Source organism: Macaca nemestrina, chromosome 6, assembly GCF_043159975.1.
Source record: "Macaca nemestrina isolate mMacNem1 chromosome 6, mMacNem.hap1, whole genome shotgun sequence".
NCBI classification, from domain to species: Eukaryota; Metazoa; Chordata; class Mammalia; order Primates; family Cercopithecidae; genus Macaca; species Macaca nemestrina.
Genome location: NC_092130.1, coordinates 57,265,964 through 57,291,566, shown reverse-complemented (window position 1 = coordinate 57,291,566; position 25,603 = coordinate 57,265,964). Strand labels below are relative to the sequence as shown.

Here is a 25,603-nt window from a genome sequence, read left to right as displayed (position 1 = left end):
TTTCAGAGGGGCTGACATATGGATAAGTGTGAGAATACTCCATCCAGGCCCTGGGGTCAAAAGCAGAGTCTGGAAGAATTTTAACAACAGTTCTTGTTGCTGGTAGAGGAGGGACAGAGAAGGGCATTTGTGTGAGGGAGACCCAGCGGCATGGACACTTCTCTACTTTGGGAAACAAGTTGTTGCTTTTCACCTCAGAGGTCTGGGGACATTTCTGAGAAGCTTGCGACCCTAATTCTTCAGCTCTCTTGGGTTGAGTGGAGTAGTAGCTGCTGACTGAAGGGAAGGCTTGGCTGGCTAGAGCCCTCTCCAGTGAGACAGGATGCTTACATAGTCAGCCCTCCTTTGCTGCGAAGCAAATGGCAAATCGAGGGTTCCCTTACCATGCTGGGTTGCAATTAGGTGTTCCTTACACAAAAGTTCCATGCGGACTCACAAGTTTCTCGGGCGTTTCGGCCATTTCAGCGCAGATAAGGCACATCCAGGGTGATCCACCAGGCCTGGCTGCGGCCAAGGCCTACGGCAGGTGCCTGGATGCCACAAGGGCCACCCGCCGCCCCGCGCTGGCACGTCCACCGGTGGCCAGCTTTCACCGTGTCCGCCAGGCGGGACTCGCCAGGTGTCAGGCCCAGTGCCATAGGCCTGACACTTGCGCGGGGTCGCCGTGGCTCCTCAGGGAAGCTGGGCCAAGGAGGCTGGGTCGCGCAGGCGGGCGCCGAGGCCACCTTCTCCGGGCAGGCCCTCAGCGCTGAGGCGCAGACACGGCGGCTCCTCCAGGCCCATTAATAACCCGGAGGGCGCTGCGATCCGACAGCGCAGTCGCCACAAGCTCTGTTTCCCGTGGCCGCCTGCCCCCTTCCCGCCCAGTTCGAGTGGAGGGATACTGGGCGCCCACTACCGCCCGACCCGGAGGGTGGGGGTCCCTCTTGCGCAGGCTGCTCTAGGGAGTGTCAGAGAGAGAGAGCTTCATCAACAGCTTCACCCATTGCATAGCAAGACAGAATCGCGTTTAGCCTGGAGAACAGCAGTCAGGGCAGGAGTTGGTGCCTTCTCTAACAATTACGCTGATCGTTAAATTTGCTATTCGTTTCTTTCCGGTGTCTAGGAAGAGCGTATACACCAAACCCTCCAGAACAGCACCCCTGTCCCACCCTGCCCCACCTGTCCCCGCCCTGCTTCAGTGCCTGGGGGAGAACTGACTGGTCGCTTGAGGGACCCCAGTGCGGGCGCGCCTTTGGAGTCTTGGGGCTGCGGCTCCTGCTCTACTGGGCTGCAGGCCTGCTCTGCCCTGTCCCGTGGGCGTTTGGGAGGCAGTCGAGGAAGACTCCGAGTCTCTGGGTCGAAGGAAGTGTGAATGGCACCCGCGATAGACTCCCCCCCGCCCCCCGTCCGGTGAATTTAAATCGTCTCCTGTGTAATTGTAAAAAGAGGAAAGCTAAATATCCAGACGAATAGTATAGAATCTCTTCGAGTTAGCAGACTGGGCAAGAGACGGGCTTTTTTCCCCGCAATACAAGGATAAACACATCCTGAAACTCCGGATAGAAACCTTAGGAATGGGCGAAAGGGTCAGAAGCAACGAGATACAGTGGGGAAAAGAGAGACAAAGAGAGACAGAGACAGAGGGAGAGCTGCAGAGAGACTGAAACGGGAAGGAGAAGTCTGGAACTATCGGTTCCGTGGAGAGCGGACATGCTATCTGCTCCCAGATCCGAAGGCTTTTTGGGGAGCCTAGAGTCCTGGCCCGGTACCAGGCAGATCTGGGCTCGGCGAATTCCAAGGGAGCGGCGAGGGTTCTCTTCTCCTCCTCCTCTGAGTTGCTTTGGTGCCCCCAAGGCATCACCTTCCTCGAAGGTAGCTTACCCAGGCGGGCGATGATGCTGTTGTCTCGGGAGTTTACTCAAAGATGGTCCCCTCGGAGCGGCCGGATTAACCCGCTCCCTTCCCTTCCTCCTCCTTGTCTCCCGCAGGTTGCGATATGTGCGCGGACAACCGCAACGGCGAGTGCCCTATGCACGGGCCACTGCACTCGCTGCGCCGGCTCGTGGGCACCAGCAGCGCTGCGGCCGCCGCACCCCCGCCGGAGCTGCCAGAGTGGCTGCGGGACCTGCCTCGCGAGGTGTGCCTCTGCACCAGTACAGTGCCCGGCCTGGCCTACGGCATCTGCGCGGCGCAGAGGATCCAGCAAGGCACCTGGATTGGACCTTTCCAAGGCGTGCTTCTGCCCCCAGAGAAGGTGCAGGCAGGCGCCGTGAGGAACACGCAGCATCTCTGGGAGGTAAGTGGCCCGCTGCACAGTGCCTCGCCACCCAGCAGCAGCCTTGGCCGGCAGGGAGCCTGGCCTTTGGCGATGGCAACTGCGAAGAGAGCCTCCCTTGGCTCCCGGAGGGTAGCAGAGAATAGATTTCTCTGGTCTTGTAGATGCCTGGTGTCTGAGGCACCTGCAGTAAGGAGGCTGACAGAACTGGGGCTGACACAATAGCCAGGGAAACAGAGCCTACAGGTGTCTGAAGACAGAGTCACCTTAACCTACCTCCATTCCAGCTAGAATGGATTTGACTGTTGGTCTCTCTGAACTTTGAGAAAAAGAGAAAACAGCTGAGGAGATGGAACAGAGGAGGGTGGGCATTAGAATGTTTGAGCTGGGTGACCTTTATGTCCTATTCCAAGCGCTTCCAGTGTGTTTCTGTGTAGTGAGCAGAAAGGAACAGAAGCACAGAGGGGAGGAAGGAGAGACTGGCCCCTTTTCTCAGATAAAAACAATTTTGTCAGTGTTGAACGTGAGAGACCACATGTTTCACAACTTTCAAAGGACCCAAAGTAGGCAAATTATATTGGGAATCAGAAATCACAAATTCTGCTGCTTCTCTGATGAACGGAAATTATGTAGTCTTCATCAAGATGGAAAATCAGAACGTGGAAACACTGAACACTTTGGTGTAACCCAGTCGAGGATAATACTTTAATGGCACAATCTTACCTGAAGCAATTATTTTAAAATAACCTATTTGAAAAATGTCAGCCTGAGGTTTCTCCCAAAACATCATGGTGGATTATTGAGGTTCACTTCTGAAGAGATAGATGCTTAGCATTAGGTAATCCTCCTACCAATCTTAGACACCTCCATCCAAGGAAAGTTGCTTATGTAATACAAGATGCCAGAAGTCATACCCTCAAGCAATATGTAAATCTGACTAACTGGGCAAGTGGTAGAATAAAGTGGGAATAGCTAGAAAATCAAGTTTCTTAAATGCCAGGGGCCAAGTTGACATGAACCCCTGGGCTCCATTAATGGGTCATTTCTGCAAGAGATTGCCTCTCATACTTGGCTTGCTGGCCTGTCAAGATGATCTTTTTCACTGTGAGCTGCCTTATATTCACTAAATAAAACTCATGGGACTCATTAATCTACTCAAAGTTTTGATGAGTGTCCACTCTGACCAGCACTGTATTAGGCCGTGGAGATACAGTGAAAAACAGACCTGGTGTCCAGAACCCTCCCGTGACTATTGGGGATGGGGTCCTGAGGCCTGTGTCTGCAAAGCCTGTTTTGATGGAGGAGGAGCTGAGTGTATGAGTCAACAGCCCGGCAGCCCAAAATAAGAACATGGAAGCCAGTGAGCTACCTACCCTATAGTTATCTCCTGGAGTGCCCCGGCTTAAAGCATCTGGTTTGGAAACATTTTGGTTTTGTTTCTGACTAATTAGTTGTAACCTCCAATGTGGTTTAAAGTTTATAAAACACTTTCAGGTACTTCTTATGTTCCAGTGGTGTTATTAGGAACTCTAATATCGTATAGTTAAAGGTCTGCCAATATTTTTCTAAGAAAATCGTACAGCAATTGTTCAATAGTACAAATTTACTCTGCCTGAATATGTTAAAACTGAACACTATTATATTGCACTTTGATGCCTATCTATTTTTAGAGTGCCAGGGGACAAAGACATAAACATGAAAAAAAATCTCACAGTTCATTGTGGGTTTTTCCCCCCCAGAAGGCTTTGAATGATTGGGACGTTGGCAGGAGGCCACTAAACATATAGACTGTAATAATGTATATTAACACTGAAAACTATGGAACCTTTCTTTTCTACCTTTACTTGTACTTGATGAAGTTGAAATTTTGTTGTAGTGAAGAGAGTGGGGAATTTAGCCAGTGTTTTTCTTTTTCTTGGTACTTCAGTAGATATAAAGTGAATTTTATCTATTGTTCAGGGCATGTGAGTTGAATGCGCTGGGGTGGTTCTTAGAGTTGGTTCTCTGTTAGAAAAAAGACTTGCTGGGTGTATGCTTGGATGATCTACAGGATCCAACTCCTAAATTCAGGACATAATCTATTTTTTAATTATCTGTAGCAACAGTTAGAATAAGATACATTTGGGATGAAGGGATATTAAAACTTCAGCCATACAAAATGTGTCAGTTTCCTGGGAGATCACGTGAAATGCGACTAACTGGGGCCAGGTAACTTAGTGCCAATGTCCATTTGTAAAATAAAATACTTACTTTATAAAATAGGTTTCAGATTTTTATTAGCATAATGATTTTTAAGATATAAAGTATGGGTTTAAAATTTTTAAGCATTATAATTTATTTTTATGAAACATGACTGTTTGAATTGTTACATTTATAATACAATATTCCAAATGTTAGATTGTTCCTTAACTTTTAGTTCCTTCTGTAATACAATATTCCAAATGTTAGATTGTTCCTTAAATTTTAGTTCTTTTCTTTAGTTCTTTCTAAATTTTATTCTGAAATTTTAAAAATCATCATATTATTCATATTAGAATCAGTAAGTGGAATACATTGTAGGTATATAGGAGATGTTTGGCAATAATTGTTTAATGACTCATGTAATAATTATCCATTTCAAAAACTTTTTCTTTTAGATGTCTTCCAGAATAGCAAGTCAACAAAGTGTATTAAAAAGTTAAAAACAGTTGAATCATGATTATTTTATTTAAAAGGCAACTATAATCATTTGTCTTCTGCACATTTTTTCAAGTCATTTGCTAATGAAGAAATGTCTTTTTATTTCAAGTTCAATACTCAGGTCCTGATGGATCTTACCAGGGTTACTTATCTTTATTTCAGTACAATAAATGGATTGCTAATCTTTTCCCGTCACGGTTTCCAAGTAGATGATGGATTTTTGTTTCAGTTTACAGTTCATTGTTTTTAGTAAGGTTGTACTTTATTATACACATGAAGGCTTATTGCAGAAACAATCAGATTCACCTTAGTTACTCCTTTTATTTAATCATTAAAAGCTCGATTTTCTTTGTAGAAAAATGACTTTTTGTTATTTAATATACATCAGCCATGGAGAGCTTGTTTGGTTTGTAAGCATGTAATCATTTTTTTCAGTTAATATTTTCTTTGTGTATAATCATAGTTCTTCAAAATACAGCAATTTAAAGAAAGTTAAATATCATTTCATTACATTCAATATGTTTTGACTCTTCAGGGTGTTTATGGGAAATTCCAAGAGAGTTTTGTTTTTGTTTTTGTTTTGCAATAAGCCAAGGTAATTTTTTAGTTTTTATAGTTTAAGAAGATTACAAGCTAAAAGCCAAATCATTAGTCATTTATTTTTGCCAGTGTCTTCTAGAATCAGAATTTTAATGTGTTTTTTAAGCAATAATAAATTCAGATACTTTAAAACAAAACATTGCAGGATGCATCAGACAATGACTTGCCTTGGTTATATATATTTATTCCAAGACTTGGATGCATGATACATTTCTGGCTATTTGGACTTAATATGAAATAAAATCTTTCTCAATATTTTCCAAAGAAAACAATCTTTCTCAGCAATTAGGTCTTATTGATGAGAATGAGATAATTTTATCCTAATGTGTTTTCCAATAAAGAAGTGAAAAGGCACATTTGATTCCAACATTTATGAAAACATTATCTCAATTATTAATGTGCCCCCTTTCCCTTGAGATAAATTAATCTAGTTGCACATGGTTTCCTCTTTCTGCTTAACATCAGAATTTAATATGACTGGACCTGAGGAATGTACCCAGTGTATACTTAAAATTCTACTGGAATAAAATACGGAAGTTTAAAATAAGGTTACAGTTTAAGATAGGCTAGAATTACTCAGGCCTTTCAACTCAGTGTCTGACTTGACAAGAAATTTTAGCAAGAATGACAAAATAAATTGCACTTATTTTCACCCTAGAAAAATTATCCTGCTAATTGAAATAATGTAGGGACTTGTTAGTGTTACAGTTAAGATACTAGAAAGGGCTTTAATTTTACAGAACCTGTCTTCTCTTTGCCTGAGTAAATTTGAGTGTCTCGTTTTCATTTGCACTATGTGGAAACCTTCATTATTTTTCTTTAGAAAATCAAGGGGGATAACATAATGTGAGCCTTTCTGTGATTTGTTTTGTGCCATAATATTTTAGATTTAATAAGAGTTTTGCTGTTAAGCAAATGGTCTATTTTTCATCATTACTGTTTAGCTTAAGTCAAGATATATTAATGAAAACCAATATTAAAAATATATTACATATTGCTAAATGTTTATTTTTCAAAACCATCATAGGTAGTTGGTTCTAGAAGAAAATAAATTGATTTCATATTTTAAATATATGTATGTTTCTATAAATGACTCAATTTCATATTTACAGTACTGTACCCACTTATATGTATTTACATGTTGAAAAAATTATTCTAAATTAATCATTTTCAATTAAATTAGAATCATTTAAAAGTTGTCCCAGTGATAGTATTGTAATTATATATTCCATATTCTGTTTTATAGACTTTGGCTCATTTTGGCGTGATTCACCAAAACACTAGGGGATAGAATTATGTAGTTGTCGCAATTATATTGAAGTAAAAATCATGTTTTTCAGCAATTTATCATTTAATAGAGTAGTCTGCCTGTCAGTTTGGTTTTGAATATGTCAAATTTGTGAAATTCAAATAATTTCTCCTTAAAAATAAACCATAGCAATGCTACTATTATGTTTTAAATTATGCAGAGTAACAGCTGGTGTATCTCTCTGGCTTTGCCTCATTTGATTTGAAGATGTCTTTTATAGGGGTGCCCATTTGATAGAGTGTGAGCATTTTGTAGTTTTACATAAACTGTAAAACCATCTGCCGCCTCTTGGAATGGTTTCCAGCATTGTGTTAAAAGTCAAAACTTAGTACTTTAAGTTGCTTTGAAAATGTCCATTTAAAGTTCTGGTCCTTTTGGTTTATGTATCATGCTGCACAGTGCCACCCTTGGTTTTCTAAGTCCAAAAATAATTCTGCTTTAAAAAATATTATAACAGCCATTTGGACATTCTCACATCAGTGAGGTTTAATCCCAACATGCATGTGACACTACAGTGCTTTAGCTACAAATAGTTTATAAAGACTGATGAGTTCTGTATCCACAGGACTATTTTTCTCATTAGTTCAGTTTATCTATTTTTTACAAATTGCATCTTTTATCGATAGCATTTTGTCAATATGAAGAAAATAATTCACAAATATTTACTGGTCCATAACTGCATATTTTCTTACACCATGTAATTTTTTTTGTTTGTTTGTTTTCCCACACTGACTTAAAAGGAAGGTATAAAAAGAGAAAGAATCTCAGAGGTTAGTGGGTAAATGAAACCTGCCCTCCCCAGTAACTGCCTGGCAGCAAGTGATCTGATGGAAATGTCATACGATAACACTGGTCTCAAGAAGCCTGCAGGGGAACCTTCTTATTTCACTGTGTAAATTAAAGCAGTTTTAATTTGAGAATATCTATTGTGTTACCCAGAAATCACTTATAGTTGTAGTATAATATGGATTAAAAATTGTTGTGATTGAATATGAAAAACTACATATTACTCAGCTGGGGATTATACCTACAATATCAAAGTCCTCTTGTCTCAGAAGGTGGATTTAATACACTGGTAGTATGAGAAAAAACATTTGCTATGCTAAAGAACCCTATGTGTGGAACAACTATGAGCCTGCCTGCTTCGTTCTTTTTCTTTCATTCTTTTTTAGGATCGTATATACCCCAAGATTTCATTAGTTCAGACATTCCTTGTATATTTACACAAGAAATACAGACTTCAGTATAAGTACTTAGCATAAAAGCCAGAGAAGCCAGAGCAGAATATATACTTTTCCTTGTAAGCATTTGCCACCTCACTCAGATAAGTTACAGAATTCCATTATCCAAATTGTTACACATGTGTGACAGAGGTTGACCTTTCGTCATGTCAATCCTTTTTCTGTAGGCCCCAGGCTCCAGCCTAATGGCTCAAACCCTGATTTACTCACTGTAATAAGGGCAGGAGGTCGAGCAATTGTCAGGCTGCCTATTCGTACTCTTCTTGGAGCCTGGTTGAAGGCTGTTAACACAAAGCTTTTCAAAGTGAATTTACAACCAGCACCACTGACAGAGGCCAATCAGTGCACCATAAATGTCAGGTTAGTGAGATTGAGCAGTAAGTAAAGTACTGACAGCACACTATTGGCTGGAATCAATTCACCAAGGTTTAACTGAGAAGAGCAATCTATGTGTGGCAGGCTTAGGGATAGAGCTAAGTGTGCAGCCTGGATTTCCAGGTAGACTGCATGGATTTACCGGTTAGTGGGAGTATAAGGGTTGGGACATCACACATTTGCTTCAGCGCATCCAACATCATCCATGCTGATGTGATGCACGATCTGGGAGTTCAGTGTTTCTGGGCCTGCCGACTCTGAGGCTTGGTGGTAAAAAAATGGCACAGCATTAGATAAAAAGGAGAGAGAGAGGAAAACTATTACAGTATGAGGCTGTCAGAACTGGGGGACACATCCAGTGCATTACAATTCAATGACAGGTAATTTGTTCAAATTCCAAAACTATAACAGGGATTTCCACAAAGATGCAGAAACAAATAAGCTTGCTCTTTTGCTCTTCCAAAGGCTCAGCGGTGCAAAACTTTCATGGAAGTCACAAATGAGTGATTATGGGTTGAGGGTCTGAATATCCATGAGATGTGGTTTCCCCACCAGACGGAATGTTTTTATCATTTTGTGTAATGACAGCCTGGACAACAATTCATTTAGCTTTGAAGGCATCAGCATTAAAATAGAGGAATCCATTAAAATGCTGTATGCAAGGATTTATAAATTAGGCAATTTCCTTGATTATTGCAATCATTTACAAAATTGATTGTTCCAGTGTGGTATAGACAGATTTCAGCAATGATCATTGACGACAAGCACATTCTCTGATATCTATAGCTGCTGGTTACTAAACCAGGTTACTATTCCCCCCACCCTGCTGTTCTTGGTCTCAAGGTCAGATGGACTTTTCAAGGAATCTTAGAATTATGAAATTTCATTTGTCTTCAGAGGAGACCCACCTAGGCTGTGAGAGCAGGTGCAGATTGTTTTAAATGTTACGTCATTGTTTTTGGACTTGAATGGTAATTTTAGGGGAGGGTTTTGATCATACTTACGTGCTTCAAATCAGTAGCACGGAGTTTGATATGATGCCAATTTAAAGGAAATAATTTTTGCAAATTGCAGCTGTAAGTATTTGTTTGATTGAAGATCTAAAGTTCAATAATGTGTTTTATTTGTTGGTCCTTAGAGTTCTAATTATCCAACAGATATATTGTGGAATCGCTGGATTTTAAGTCAATTAATTCTGGAGGCCTAATACATTGTTACAAGTGTGAAATGCTCAAAATGCTGCAGGTTTTCCTATACAAGAACATACACACATCAAGTTCACTTGGTGCTTAATCAGTAACAACAAATCCACAGAGTTGCTTTTATTCCTGAAATATCAGAAATGGGCATGCCACATGTATCTGCAGGGTTCTTTCCAATGAAAGCTAGCCATGTGGTTTATGCTTAGTACAAAATAACTGACTTTGAGACATTTGTTTTTAATCATCCTTTTGTTTTCAATCATCCTTTTCTCCCTTTAAAACTTTAACACAAACTGGGACTTGTAAAATAATAACTCTTTAGAAAATTGTTTAACACGGTGTTGGGAATACAAACAATTTTTGTTCTGATTTTTGTCCTGTTTGTGAATGCATAGTAATTTGATCTTAAGGTAGTTCTTTGTTAAAAGGGGAAATGTTGTATTTCCGGAAGTTCAGTGGTTTTGTGGCACCTTGTCTTTATTTGCTAATGTTGCCTAAGTCAGAAGTTCATTTTCATTTTTAGTTAGTTGTAAAACTGACTACTTAGAAATTTAGTAAAAACGTAATATTTTCACTCAGTGTCTTGATATCATCTCCTCATTTTTAATTATTTTTTTTCACAGCATTTCTGGTTTCTGTTAAGACTTAAAAGCTGCGTGGTTAGCTCTGACTTGGGTGAACTGTGATGAGGCACTCAGTATAACATGCTTTTCCCAGTGCCTCTGTACATTTATTTAATAAACCAAAATCTACAGCGTGCAATTGTGAAATAATGATATGGTATTTGGCCCATTTTATTAAAATGAACAGTATTTTTCACTCTCTGTGGTCATTTTAAATTAAAGCTGCCTCAGATAATGAAGTGTCTTCTATAGAAACATCCAGTGTAATCTAATTCAGTAGAAACTTCTTAAGTGCTTTTTAATTGAAATCAAATTAAATGTAATCAGGTCATGTTTTCAGTGTCTTGTAAAGCACCAAGAGCTAAATATTGTTAGCACACCTGGGAATATTAATGTTTATCACAAAAGACCAGCATTAAATTATGAGCTATCCATGTGTACTTAAATTAAATTATGAGATATCCATGTAAACTTCAAAATAGTAGATAGCTCCTTAACAAATTCAAGGTTAGAATACAGTGCTTTTGGAACCTGTTGTGTTTGTCCCAAACTAATATTAAAATTTATTTATGATATAAAAATACACAAATAGTTTCTGGGGGTGAGAGTCCTGAAAAATATTGGGCTACTATGGAAAGCACTTAATTTCAATTTATTGCAATTAATTGCAGTATAAAATTTGACCCAGATAATCCAGAAAGTGGATCTCAAAATTAAGCTTAAAAATAGTAGAAATTAATTTTTATATTACGATATAAAATGTAATTTTATATTACAAATAATTAACGTGCTCATTAGACATTCGAACTATATAAGGGTATAAAGCAGTGGTAACCATTGTTGACAGTTTTCATAGTGGGCTTTTGAGACATGATTATATACTATAATATAGCTTTATTTCGTTGAGTCACAGTTTTGGTAAAAGGTATTTGCACTATCTCTTTGATACTGCCAAACATCTTGGAAATCGCAACCAATGGCACTGTTTTCACAGGGTTCCAGCAAATGTTTAAATTTGGCTCACCCATGAATAGATTTTCATTTTGTCTAGTCTTATCTTCTCCACTCTGTATTCTCCTGGTGGGAAATTTTATTAACAGCATGTGGACCCTTCTGATATTATAAAAACACTCCTGCCAATATTTTCATGTATTTTATAGCACGTGTCTTTAATAAAAACAAAGCCTTTCTGGGGTCTACGAGGAGATTATAATGTTCCTCAGGAAAGGAAGGAGAAAATTTCTGTTTCCTTTTTATACATGAAGGTGTTTACAAAGAAAGGATCAAGTCTCTTTGAAATGCTTTTTAAAGTAGGGAGACATTAATTTATCTAGTTGTGGTGAGACATTAGTGAAACAACTTAATTTCTTTATACCTCTTTTTTCCCCATATGTGAAGGAGAGTAACATTGATGGCTATGTAAATTACAGAGAAAATATTGATGAATTTTGTGTAACAATTGAGATTTTCCCCCATTTTTCAGTTCGATTTTAATGGTAATTTTTGTCTCTTGTGGACTCTGCACATAGATATAAAGAATATCATTATTTATTTGATAAAACAAAAGATTGTGTGTATTAATGGTAGACCATGATACATCATATGGATTTAATTGCTAAAAAATCAAGTTTAAGTAATATTTCAATGTAAATTTACTTAGCAATGCTTACAAATAAAAAACAATTATGTACTAAAGGGATACCATGCAACATGGATGTTAAAAAACACCACTGGATGGCTCTCATTTTTAAAACTGTATTTTTAATGGAGGGCAACAAGGATGACTACAAATGTTGGCACATTTATATTTCCTAAATGTACATGATTTCAGTAAGCAAAATGCTAATCGAAAATCCTCACAACAAAGAACCGACTTGCAAGATGAAAATGTGAGAATTACTGTGAGAATTACATAACATCCGGAAAAATAATAAGGAAGCCCTAACATGTGAATGCTTTTTGACCATGAACCTCAAATCAGGAGCAATTCATTAGGTAGGTTTGACACTGGATATTGAATTCTGAATAGAAGATCATCTCAGTGTCCAGCGTATTGTGACCTGTCCATAAATATTAAATGACAACAAATCAACATAGTGGCATATTTGGCACGGTCTGTAAAAATGTGTGTGCAGCCATATATGTACCTGTGAATACAGACATAATAGTATATCATGCAAATTCTGAATATGTGTCACTGTTGACCCTGTGAAAAGCAAGAATTCCAAGTGACACTCTGCAGTTAGAAATTTTAGATGAAAAAAATAAACATAAATGCCAAAACATGTCATAAAGAACAAAAATTTTGACTAAAATTAATATTTTCCCTAATATATATTTATTTCATACTAATTATTTCTATTGTAGTCCCTGGAGTTTTCACTTTCTTTTTTTTTTTTTTTTTTGAGATGGAGTCTCGCTGTTTCACCCAGGCTGGAGTGCAGTGGCACAATCCTGGCTCACTGCAACCTCCGCCTCCCGGGTTCAAGTGATTCTCCTTCCTCAACCTCCCGAGTAGCTGGGATTACAGGTGTCTGCTACCACATCTGGTTAATTTTTGTATATTTAGTAGAGATGGGGTTTCACCATGTGGGCCAGGGTGGTTTCGAACTCCTGACCTCTATGATCCACCCACCTCAGCCTCTCAAAGTGTGGGATTACAGGCGTGAGCCACTGTGCCCGGCCTACTTTTTTTTTTTTTTTTTTTTGAGACACAGTTTCGCACTTGTTGCCCAGGTTGGAGTGCAATGGCACAGTCTTGGCTCACCGCAACCTCCGCCTCCTGGGTTCAAGCAATTCTCCTGCCTCAGCCTTCTAAGTAGCTGGGATTACAGGCATGCGCCACTGGGTCCAGCTTATTTTGTATTTTTAGTAGAGACGAGGTTTCTCCGTGTTGGTCAGGCTGGTCTTGAACTCCTGACCTCAGTGATTTGCCGGCCTTGGCCTCACAAAGTGTTGGGATTACAGGCATGAGCCACCACGTCTGGCAGCTTTTACTTTTATGGCAACCTAAGCAGGGGTGATATTCAAAATATGTCACAACCAATCCAGCTTAGTCCCTGATCCATAATCCTAGATTCCCACAGTAATATCTGTGCCCCATGATCTGCATATCAGCTGTGAAACTAGGATAGCTGGCTGAACTTCAGCAAAGCTATTCATCAGATTAACAGTAATAATAATAATATATATTATGGGTGGGGTTTCAGATTTGCAAGATAAAAAGTTCTGGAGATTGGTTGCATAACAATGTGAATAGACTTAACAGTACTAAACTGTACATTTAAAAATGGTTACAATGGTAAGTTTTGTGTTAGGTATATTTGTTTTGCCATAATTTAAAAAAAATCTACGTTTTCAATGACTTTCCTATAGCTCAGTAGTCTCAGCCTCTCTAGCAGGGAGTCAAGCGTAGTGCAATCTGGGGACCTGCCCTAAATGATTCGGACTCAGGGGTCCTGGATTGGGGGTCAGGAATCTACTTTGTTAACAAATGTCCCAGGCAATCCTGAAACTATCATTAAGAAACAAAATGCCGGTTTCCTCCTTTGTCTTCCTTGCCCCTTGCGGTTGTTTGCCTCCCTTCCCGCTTCTTCCCTTGTCTTTGTTACTCTTGAGCTCACCTGGCCTCTCTTCTGCTTCAGGTCCACAGTTGGTCTAGTTCTATTAATAATCTTGTGTTAATTCCAGTCTCTACCTTGCCTTCTTCCCTGCTACATCTTGGCTAATCTCCTGTGGACATTTCCAATCTCTTCCCTTATCACCTCTCCCCCCTCCCCAGATATAGGTAGATAATAGATACACATATTAAAGAACTACTAACAGACAGCAAAATGAACTTCCATGACTTCCATCTTTTTGTATTTTAGAACTCCGCCTGGCTAAGCATAAGGAGGCAGCCAAAATGGCAGAAAACACTGTGTGTAAACTGCTGTGTGTAATTAGCTCCTAAGTAATCAAGGTGTGCTTCCGGAGGAGGTGGCCCACCGGAAGGTGTTTGGCAGTGTGCAAAGGGCCTGGGTTCCAGTTCTCACTGGGTCTGAGCTGTGTGACCACCTGCAGCACACCTTAAGTCCCTAAGCTCTTAGCAGTGCTGCATCCAGCAACACTGTCCTTTCCACTTCTCCTGCCAGCCCCTTCAGTGCAGTCCTATATCATATGGAGAATCCATATGTTCATTGCATGACATTTGTAATTTGCAGTCTGTAAATTTTCCATATGCCAACTTTATCTGCTAATTTGCTGATCTTTTTCCCTCCTCGGCTTCCCATTGCTGCCATTGATGGAAGTCATCTGAGCATGCAGCCTGTTTTCTCTTCTTACTTTCTCACACCCAGAGAGCTCACCTGTTCTTCTTGTTTCAGTTGCTCCCCAAAAGCGCTGCTCTCAGATTCAGTATCCTGCACTAATCTCTCTTAAATCTTATATCCTTAGTTGTCTGTGAACATCTCCATTTGAAAATCCTGACATTGTTTCAAATTGAGTTCACTAACTGCTGGCACCCACATCTCTCCTAATCTTTATCCTTAACTTATGATGCTCTCTTAGTCCTTTTTAACCTATGAGCCCAACATTTTAGAGTTACTCTAATGGCTTTTTTTTTTTTTTGCTATGTGCATTCTTCTTTTATTTCATGTGTGCAAATTTATATTTATGAAGTCAATCATTAGTGCCACAGCTATAGCCTGACAATGTAAAATTTGGTTCACTTTTATAGTAAACAACATCTTAATCTAATGGTTAGACATTTAGCTGATTGTTAAACATTAGCTAAAATGGATCTTTTCCTGAAACAGTGTTGCCAGGTTTTAAAATATTAACAGACATTATGTTGTACACTTCTGAATTAACATAAAAATTGAAGACGTTAGTGCAGAAAGTTCTCATATCCCATCTTCACTAGTTGTTTTTCTTTTAATCACATGTTCCATTAGTGTGGTTAGTCGTTACAATGACTGAACCAATACTGATGCATGACTATGAAGTAAATTCCAGCGTTTACATTATGGTTCACTCTGTGTTGTACAGTCTATGGATTTTGACAAACTCATAATGTCATTTATCACGAAGTAAAAGCTTTTTTTTTTTTTTTTTTTTTTTTTTTTTTTTTTTTTTTGAGACGGCGTCTCGCTCTGTCGCCCAGGCTAGAGTGCTGGAGCGATCTCGGCTCACTGCAAGCTCTGCCTCTTGGGTTTACACCATTCTCCTACCTCAGCCTCCCGAGTAGCTGGGACTACAGGTGCCCGCCACCACGCCCAGCTAGTTTTTTGTATTTTTTTTTAGTAGAGACGGGGTTTCACTGTGTTAGCCAGGATGGCCTTGATCTCCTGACCTCGTGATCCGCCCGTCTCGGCCTCCCAAAGTGCTAGGATTACAGGCTTGAGCCACCGCGCCTGGCCAGTAAAAACTTTTTTTAAAGGTTTGTATTCCCAGCAGTTAAGAATGCCTAGCATACATAGAGCATTTAATAAATACTTTTTATCTGATTGCAATAATGAGAGCTAACATACTTAAGCTGAGACTATCTGCCAGGCACTCTGCTAAGAGCTTTACAGGGGTTATTTTAATTTATTCACACAATGAAACAATAAGGTAAAGACTGCTATACTCATTTTTCAGATGAAGAACCTTTTTAGATGAAGGCACAGAGAGCCTTTTTAGATGAAGGCAAGTAAGTAACTTGCCCAAGGCTGTGTGCAGTAAAGGTAGGTGTTGTGGACTGCAGAGTTCTTGCTCTTCACCAGTCTGCTCTTTGCTTTCTGCCCCTTCTCACTATCTGGCCTGTACTCCCATTAAATTATGGGGCCTCAGCCTCTGCCACACGCCTCTTTATTCAACTGACCCTGGCCTCTGGACCTGGAGGTGACCTTTCTCTTCTAGGTGGACACTGCACTGGTTTTTCAAACACAGAGCAGTTACAGCTTCACAGAGACCCCATGGCTCAGGCCCTTGACATGGTTAGCCTACCTTGTGTTCCAGGGCCATGGGCTTCATATTTATTATCCTAGAACGTTTAAGCTCAGCATTCAGAGAAACACATTTATGGAGAACCTACCATGCATGAGGCATTGTACAGGTCACAAGGATGGAAAAGACCAACTCTGGCCTTCAAAGATGGTAAAATAGTAGAGGATCATGAGTAACTCCAGTTAGAAGCAGTGTGCAAAAAGTGCTTTTGGGGTGCACAGAGGAGGCAGAGGTGACTTCCCACTAGAAAGATTAGGGAAGGAGGGAGAGTTTGACCTGGAGAACGTAGATGGCTAATTCACGAAGTCAAGGGTCTGAAGGAAAGTTGCCCCTGGGAGAGGGTCAGCTGCTCGTTGGTGGGACTCCACTGTCTTTCCAAGCCCAGGTCTGCTTCCTCTGTCAGCTCCTTCATGCCATCTAATGGAAGCACTTCTGTTTGTTTACCAATGTCTCGCTAATTCTCACTGCTGTGATTTTGCCTGTGCTATTTATTTACCCAGAAGACTCTCTTCTTATTCTGGTCAACCCATCTCTTTTACTATTTTAGAGTCACATCTCCCAAGAATTCCTTTCTGGCCAATCCCAGGTCTTCATCGCCCTTTCCACATTCACTTTCCTTCCAGCATCCCTTTGAGACTTGTTGAGGTTTTGCTTTCTCTCCCGATATTACTTGTAGCCTCAGTCAGTTTGGTAAGCTTATTTGGGAAATAGTTATGCTAAAACATTTATTTTTTTAAATATAGAATTCAACATTGACTGGGTGTTCTGCATTTTTTGTATGCTAAATCTCATCATTCAGGTTTAAGATTAAAATGACAGTTGAGGACAGACACCTGATAGAAAAATGAATGACTCTTGTGACTGGGGAGGCCAGGGTGCTGAAAGCCCAGTGTTTTCAGAGGAGCATGGTGGGAAATAAGGTCATGGTAGTTGGGGTCAGGTAAATTAGACTGTGGGAAAGACTTCATTTTATTTCAAGTGAAATAGATTTTGAGGGGCAGTAGTAGCATGAGCTGCCTTATGTTTTCAAAGGACCACTCTGGGTGCTTGATGGAAAACAGTCTGTAGTGGAACATGGGTGGATGTTGTTAGGAGGCACTCAGAGGATAGGACGCGGCTGGAGAAATAAATTAGGAGTTGCAAGTGCATAGCTGTTGTTTACATCCACAAGACTGCTTGACGTCTGCTTGAGTAACGGTATGCAGAGCTTTGACTAGAGGAGGTCTAAGACATCTGTAGTTCTATAAACCTGTGTGAATCAGATCTGCAGTCAAATGTGGGCTAATTACCATGTAGTAGGTGTAGTTGTGGATGCCTCATCTCATTCCCCTCCCCTGACAATAAAGAGAAGAGCCTTACTTTTGCCTTCATGGTTGCTGTGACTCAGTAGTGTAGTGACGTTGGAGTGATGCTGCCACTCCTAAATGTGTTGGATCTGTGAACCATGGGGCCTTTGTATGTCCCAACTGAGGCCTATACCAGAATCCTTCTCCAAGGAAAAGGATGCCTAATCTGATACACCTAAATGTTGTGCTGAAAATCTCTTACCTCCTCTGCTCATAGTGAGCCATGCTAGCCACACATGGGTGCAGATACACATGGGCACACGTTCACACACACATACTGTTCCCAAAATTTTTGCAGTATTTTTCGTCACTTTAATTATGGTTTATCATTACAAGGGCTGAAAATATTTATAAAATGCATTTTGGAAGTGCAGAAAAATATTTTAAAAAGAAAAGAAAAATGAGAAAAACAAATTTGGTGTAATTCTTATTGCAGTTAGTATTTTCTTTAAATTCATATATGAAAGCATGCTGCTTGTCCTCATCATAAAATCATGATAAGATTTCCCCATATTGAAAATCTTTGTGAACATAATTTCTATTGACTCCATACTCTTAATATGATTGAATCCCATTGCTCAACATTTGTGTTGGTTCTTCCCTCCTCCCTCTTCTCTTCCCTTTCTCCCTTTCTTTCTTCTCTCCTCCTTTCCCTGATCCCTCTCTCCTCATTTTGAAAATATTACTAATCATTTGTTATCCTGAGCATATTGTATCATGCTTGCCAAAATACCTGCAGGAAAAGACACAGAGGAACTCCCTCTATACTAACGACAATAATACTGGGAATAACAGTGATCATTTTTGTTGATCACTTTTTAATTTACAAGAGATTTCATCACAACTGGCCGGCTGTTTTGTAGCTGTGCCCTCTCAAATGCAGGGAGTGCTCCGTGCTGCCTGGTGTGAGTGACATAGGGAAGCTGTGGATCCCGGAGGCTGCTTGCTCAGTTCCTCTGAAGGTCGGGTAGAGCTGGCTCTTTTGACCCACATGCTCCAGGGGAGCTTTCCATCTGTCCAAATGTTAGCCTGGAACTAAACGCCTCCACACAGTGATGAAATCCCTAACAAATGTAGTGACAACACTGAACATAAGGCCTTAATTTTTTTCAAATTGCTTGCATTTACAGTTAATTCAATTTGAATTATAAGTCACCTCCATGTGAATGACTCATGCACTCATTATTAGGAGCTTTGCATTCTAAAATGTACAAAACAGAGAGGAGCTGGTTTGCAAAATGGGCATCACCAAGGTAATATTAAACTAGTTTCAAACTAAGAAAGTGGTTTCCTTTCATTGCCGATTTTGTATTCCAGATTCAGAGTTATCAAAGAAAACTGTCATATCTTTTAAGAAGACATTTGGATAACCATATACAGTGGTTATTGGAGGGGATATGTATGGAAATCAAACTCAATTATGTAGCACAAGTGAAAAAAATTTTTTTTTCTGTTACAGGGCATTTTGCTTTAAGCCAGTTGAAAACCTTTTCCAAGTCCAGACCTGTTGGGACCTAGAGGGACGGTCAGGCTAGGCTTTGTAAGTGGTGATGGAAGTGAAAAAATGACTTCAAAAGCAAATAATTTTGACACTACATAATAGACTGGGAAGAAATAGTATGGAAATGCCCAGAAAACAACCATATAAATAGATAATTGCTGAAATATTTGGATAATTTCAAGAAAAAGTGCAGGCTAAATTTTTGGACAGTGAAATCAGCTTTCCATAATAACTCTGTCTCCCAGCCAGTAATTTCCTTGTTCTCCCTAATTTACTTCACTTCTCTGTAGCTGGAAAATTCCTGTGTTTTGTACCCTAATAAGCTGGCTCTCCAGCCACTAAGTTCTATTGTGAGATTTTGTCTTGCCTCCTGCTTTTATGCACATAACTGGTCCCTGCCAGGGAGCTCTGGAGCCCCCAAAGAGCTTTAAGCTTTCTGATGACTTTTCCCAGGGGTCCTCCAGGGCTGCCCGGCAATCCAACAGTTCATTTAAATTTGGACCCAAGTCCAGAGTAACTCTAGGGTTATGTAATTTTAAAGTTTTAGAGTTCCTAGTAAGGAGGGGTGGGGCCTGGGGGAAAGGCAGTAAACATACCCATACCCCAGTTATCTCTGCTAGGGAGCTTATGGCTAAAGTAGTCACAACTTGGATTGGCCTTCCCTGGAAGGCAGTCAGTCATTTGAGGTACCTTTGGTTTTTGGCATTTTTGTCCTCTGGCCAAGGCAGTGGCTTCTACTTCTGAAAATTCTTTAGTGGCCTGGCATGATGGAAATTTTCATAATCTTGACTGGATCACAGCAGGTTTGTGTCTGAAAAGTTTAAAAATGGGGACACATGAGAAAGGACTAGATAACCAGCAGGAAGGAAGGTGGGTTTCTTTTTGGTGTCCCCATCACCTTTCCTGTTTGGTTAGAGTCACTAATGGATTTTCCTCAGATTTGTCCTGCTGGTATAAGAACTCTAAAGATAAAAGTTCTATTTAATCTTGCTGAAGTTGCCAGAGCAAGGAGCAACCATGGATCGTGTCACACTGGGATGAATGTGAAGTCCTAAACAGCATTTGCTCATTTGCTTTGCATGTGCAGTGACTATCATACCAAGAGCTGGACCAGAAATTGTGGATTATGTAAAGTGCTAATGGGCGCAGTTCCGATTTTGGAGGAGCTTACAATATGATAGGGGTGAACCATTCATTCAGTTATTCAACATATATTTGATAAGCTTCTCTGTGTGCCAGGAACTTTACAGGGTTGTCTGGGGATAGTGTTGTCTTAGAAACACACAGTCCATGACTAGATGGAGCTTACAGCCTAAGGGGGGTACCTGAGGAACATATTTAAGTGAACCTGGGCACCTGATTGTGAAAATCCAGAGGGATAACTGAGGAGGTGAATGAAGAGCCAGTTGGGGAGGTGAGTTAACTCAGGCCTACTCTGGATGTTAGTTGGCGGTCAGGTTTTTCAGGATTAGTGTATGTAGAATAGTAATAATGAAGAGAGATGGAATTCAAGATGGGACCAATGGCAAATGCAAAAGCCCAGAGGAGGAATAAGCAAGTCATTTTGTTTAGAAGGTTGACTTGGAGTGTGGCTGTCTCTCAATAGGCTGATATTAAGAAATAAGTCTGATAAATTGGAGTCGCATCAGTGAACTTCTTGAAAACTAGATAGAGAGTTGAGATCTGAGATGCAAATAGGAAACTACAACATAATCTTTAGGAGGAAAACTTAAGAAGGGCAGGTTGCAGATGAAGAGAACATGGATTTGACTCAACAAGTAAAGTAAAACTAGGTTTTGCGAGTTTCACCACCATCCACGCTGTCCCCTTCATTTGGACTGATAAAGATTATGACACATCTAGGGACATCCCTGAACCCCTGAAGGACATCCCTGAACCCCTGTGAATTTCAACGACCAAAGCACAGACTGTCTTACACATGAGCTGTCAGTCAGGGTGCACAGCACTTTTAGGGCACTTTAGTGTTGTAATGTCTTACATTTGGTAGCATTCTAAGTAGATGGACAAGAAGTAGAGAGGAAACAAGTATGAGCAGAATGGTGCTGGGGCAGGAAGAGGAGTCTAAGGCAGCAATTTTCTGCCCTAGAATTTTTTTGTTTTCTTTCCTTTTCTGATGGTGATTGCTGTAACATCACGCACAGGCACGGGTATGTGACCTTCTGTTGGAACAAAGAGGAGTGTCTTAGGTTTTGAGACAAGTGAATGCACCTTGCTAGATCCGGGAGCTAAGTATCTTGGCTCTCATGCATCCTTCCACAAACGGCACTGAAGTTGTGCTCAAAATTGGAGGAAACAAACAGAAAACAAAGAAGACTGCACCTGTGTAGGAGCTTGGAGCTGAAAGATGGGGGTGATGGTGTTCATGTGATAGTAGCAGAAAAAGTTGGATAATGCACTGGAGTGACTGATGTGTAGTAGATAGCATTAACTGTTACTATCTCCTACCCACAAGTAAACAAACAAGAGAAAAACTAGCCTAAACCGACATCCAAACTAACAAGAAAACTAAGGAATGCAAATGTTTAAATGAGTAGAGATTAGAGTAGGGAAAAAACGAGATGAGAGATTTTTAAAAAATGAGGGAACAAGAACAAAATGAGTGATAAGGGTTAGGACTTGAGAAGAGGACATGGGCAAAAGGATGACAGTTTCTGAGAAGGTGAGGAAAGAAGTGAAGGGAGAGAGAGGTCCTGAAAGCCGCTGGTGCTCAGGCGCCCATTGCAGGAAGGGCTTACGGTCCTGCCACCTTCAGGGCCGCTCTGCAGCTTCCTCAGCAGCAACATCTATACTCCTGCTACAGTGACCAGAAACTTCTGCCGGTGATGCCTGGCCCTGCCCCCTCTTGGAATTAGAGGAATGCATCTGTTTGTGGGCTGGAGATTAGAGCCCAGGGTCGGGGACTATGAGGAGGAAAGCTGCCTTTTTGGGTGGCCTCACAAGACATGCTTCAGACCCTAAGCTGATACATCTAAACTTCCTTCTCTGATAATCTATAATTTTCTGTTTTTAGAACTACATTGTCAGCGGTGTCAGAGAGACCCTTCTCAGATGATTCAGCCATTTAAAACCAGCAGTAATATCTTTTGTTTGGAAATTAAGCAACAGAAAGGAATTCAAACAGTCAAGCTAAGTATAGACATTTTTTAAATGAAAATACACCCATGGTTTTACTACCAAGTTAAGTCAAGCCAGTTTTATTCCAGAGCTTTAAACAAGGTTAAAAATTATATTTTAATTCATATTGCATTTTTTAACTTAAAATTTTTACATTCCATTAAAAAGTTTTAAGGTGTTTCCCTCATCCTCTCTCCTAGAATGCTTAATATACATTAGGTATCTTACAAAGAGTTGTTGGTTGATTTTGAATATTTTTAATTCTATTAAGGGTGTTTATGTATCCTCAGTTCACTTCTTTCCAAAAAGATTTAAACTGGGTCTTAGAAAGCTGAAGTTTAGAGATGGATAAATGTTTTGAGAAGATGAAAATGGAAAATTTTTAAAAGAAACAAAAGTGCATAATTAAAAAATATTCTAGATGCTGTTTTGAAGCCATCCTGTGTTACGTCCAAATAGTGTTGTTTTGATGCAATTACCTGGTGTCGTTCTCCTCTAGGAATTCTGCTGTTTGTTTGTTGAGTGGAAATGGTGTGACCATGATGTGATGTTTGTCCCATCCTCTGGAGGCAGCGTCACACAGTGGACAGGGCGAGAGATGTGGAGTTGGGCAGCACAGTGCAGTGGTGGGGGTAGCTGGGATTTATTTTTTTATATGTATAAAATTAAGGGCTTTTCTTTTATTAAACAAGTAAATGATGTTCATTACCAAAAATTCAAAAATTACAGGAAAAAAATGTAAATTCTCAGAGCCCACCATCTGGAGGCAAACTCTAAAATTTTAAATGTGTTTTTTCCTAGAAATTTTTACATACGCATGTGGGCATGTATTATGCTGAATAGACTTTTAACTTTAAATTCTTATCTAAACATGCCCTAGTGTAATTAGTATTCTTTGTGATCATTGTATTTAAAATATTGTCCATTAAATGGATGAGTCAGAATTTGCTTAACTGTCTCCTTACTGTTAAACCCTTAGCATCTAGGTTAATAGATTTTCATTATTTTAGTGAGCATATTTGGTCATGTTAGTTAATCTTTTGGAGCCATAGATTTGGCTTCTATATATTGGGAATTATCTCTTACAGGGTTTTTGGCAGAAATGAATAAGGTAATAAATGACAAATAGTGGGTACTTGTTAAATGTGGGACCTGTTTTCCTTATGTTTGGGCTTGATACTGTTGTTTTAAAGATCTGTGAGTTGATGTTTATAAACGTTAACTCACTGATGTTTTTAAAATGGTAATTACAAATATGTAAAATTTCTTACTTTGTCCAAAAGAGAAGGGTCCTGAAAAGTTGTTTTAGGTGCAGTTTTGCAGACTGAAAACTGAGTATCTTTAAACCACTTGGTTCCCAAGCCACCGAGAAGCTTTTTTCCCTGTGTTTTTATAGAAATTTCAAACGTGCCCCAAAGTAAAGAGAAATAAATAGTGAATAAGTCCTCTTGCACCAAGAACTTATTTTGAATATTTTTTTCTTTCTATTCTTGTTTTCTCTGTTTGTTCCAGCTTTTCTTTTTTTACTTCATTTTTATTTTGTTTTGTATTGTTTTTTCTTTTTGTTTTGTTTTGCTGTTTTGAGAGGGTCTCACTCTGTCACCCAGACTGGAGTGCAGTGGTGCAGTCATAGCTCACTGCAGCCTCAAACTCCTGGGCTTAAGTGATCCTCCCACCTCGGCCTCCCAAAATGTTGGGATTACAGGTGTGAGCCACATGCCAAGCCTTTTTTCTTGTTGGACTATGTTAATGTAAATCCTGGTTACCTTAACATTTCACCTATAAATATTTTAATCTCTGTCTTTAAAAGACACAGATTAAAAACCACCACATAACCACAATCCCATCCTCATACCTGGTAATATTTCTTATAGTTAGTTTGTTTCAATAAGAATCAAAATAAAGTCTTCACATATTGAAAAACCGCTTTCATCTCTTTTAATCTGTAACAGTTTAGTTGGGTAGTTTTTTTTTTTCTTTTCTTTTTTTTAAGAATTCCTGAGGCTGGGCACGGTGGCTCACGCCTATAATCCCAGCACTTTGGGAGGCTAAGTGGGGGCAGATCACGAGGTCAGGAGTTCGAGACCAGCCTGGCCAACACAGTGAAACTAAAATACAAAATAGAAAAAATTAGCTGGGCATGGTGGCGAGTGCCTGTAATCCCAGCTACTCTGGAGGCCAAGGCAGAAGAGGCAGAAGAATCGCGTGAACCTGGGAGGCGGAGTTTGCAGTGAGCCGAGTTCATGCCACTGCAGTCCAGCCCGGGCAACAGTGCAAGACTCCATCTCACAAAAAAAAAAAAAAAAAAAAAAAAAAAAGAATTCCTGAGTCTTACCTGTAACCTACTGAATCAGAATCATCAGGGGTATAGTCTGATGGCACACATTTTATAAATGTTCTAGTGGGGATTCTGATAGACAAACAGCCTTGAGAACCTCAGTACAAAGGAGTAAATTTAAGACACTTTTAAAATGAATTTTTTAGTAAAGGAGTAAACCTTTTGAAATATAATTACCATCTAGTTCCCTAGTTTATTTATCTTGTGAATGTAAACATTTCATTTATTGGATTTCCCTGAAGTGGGACTAACTTCTTCTATGGATGATGACTGAGATGATTTATGGCTTCTTTCTCCGATTGCTTCTTTTTTTCCTGGTGATCATTTCTTGTTGTAGGTGTTTTTCTACTTTCTCTTGAGTACTCTCTACTTAAATCCCTCAATGTGTTTGCATCATATTTGTAGTTATCGATCTTTTCATTGCATTTTTTTTATTACATAGGATAATTGCTATAGAAAACTGGGAATAAGTTAAGAGGTAAGAAGAAAATAAAAATTACCTATAATGTCTCTAGTTGGAGGTATATTCACTGTATTTAATTCTAGTTTTTTTTTTTTTTCCTGTGTCAATAAACCTTTAAAAAAAAGTTTAAAATCCTACTACAGTAATTTTGGTAATGTTTAAAACATAATATATTGTAAAATGTTTTAAATTATGAAACATTCTTTATTATGAGTTCAATGATTGCCTAGTATCCCAGTGTATGGATGTGGCCTAATTTTGGATATTTGACTTGCTTAAATTTTTCCCCTGGAGTGGAAATCCTTATCTGAATCCTTATAGATTCTTTTGGCATATCTATGACTATTTTATTGGTATAAATTTTTTATATTTCTGAGTTAAAATACTTATGTATTTTAAAAGCTTTTAATTTTGCCTAATTTATCTTCAGAAAGGTGGTTATCAGTTTACACTCCCCTGATGGGGGGAGTATTTGTTTCCCTGATTCTTTGTCTATATTGGAGACTTTTTCTATTATAAACCATTTATATATCTTTCCCTCTTTCATGTTAGTGGCTTTTAACAGAT

At 39.6% G+C, this 25,603-nt stretch overlaps 1 protein-coding gene across 1 annotated transcript in view; it reads left to right on the top strand.

Moving 5' to 3' along the window:
• LOC105463145 (PR/SET domain 6) overlaps nt 1-25,603 on the top strand; it is a 99,670-nt gene that overhangs the window by 8,347 nt on the left and 65,720 nt on the right. The window contains exon 3 of the mRNA XM_011710106.3: nt 1,971-2,278. Coding sequence (XP_011708408.2) covers nt 1,971-2,278 — 308 coding nt within the window. The remainder of the gene's footprint in view (nt 1-1,970; nt 2,279-25,603) is intronic.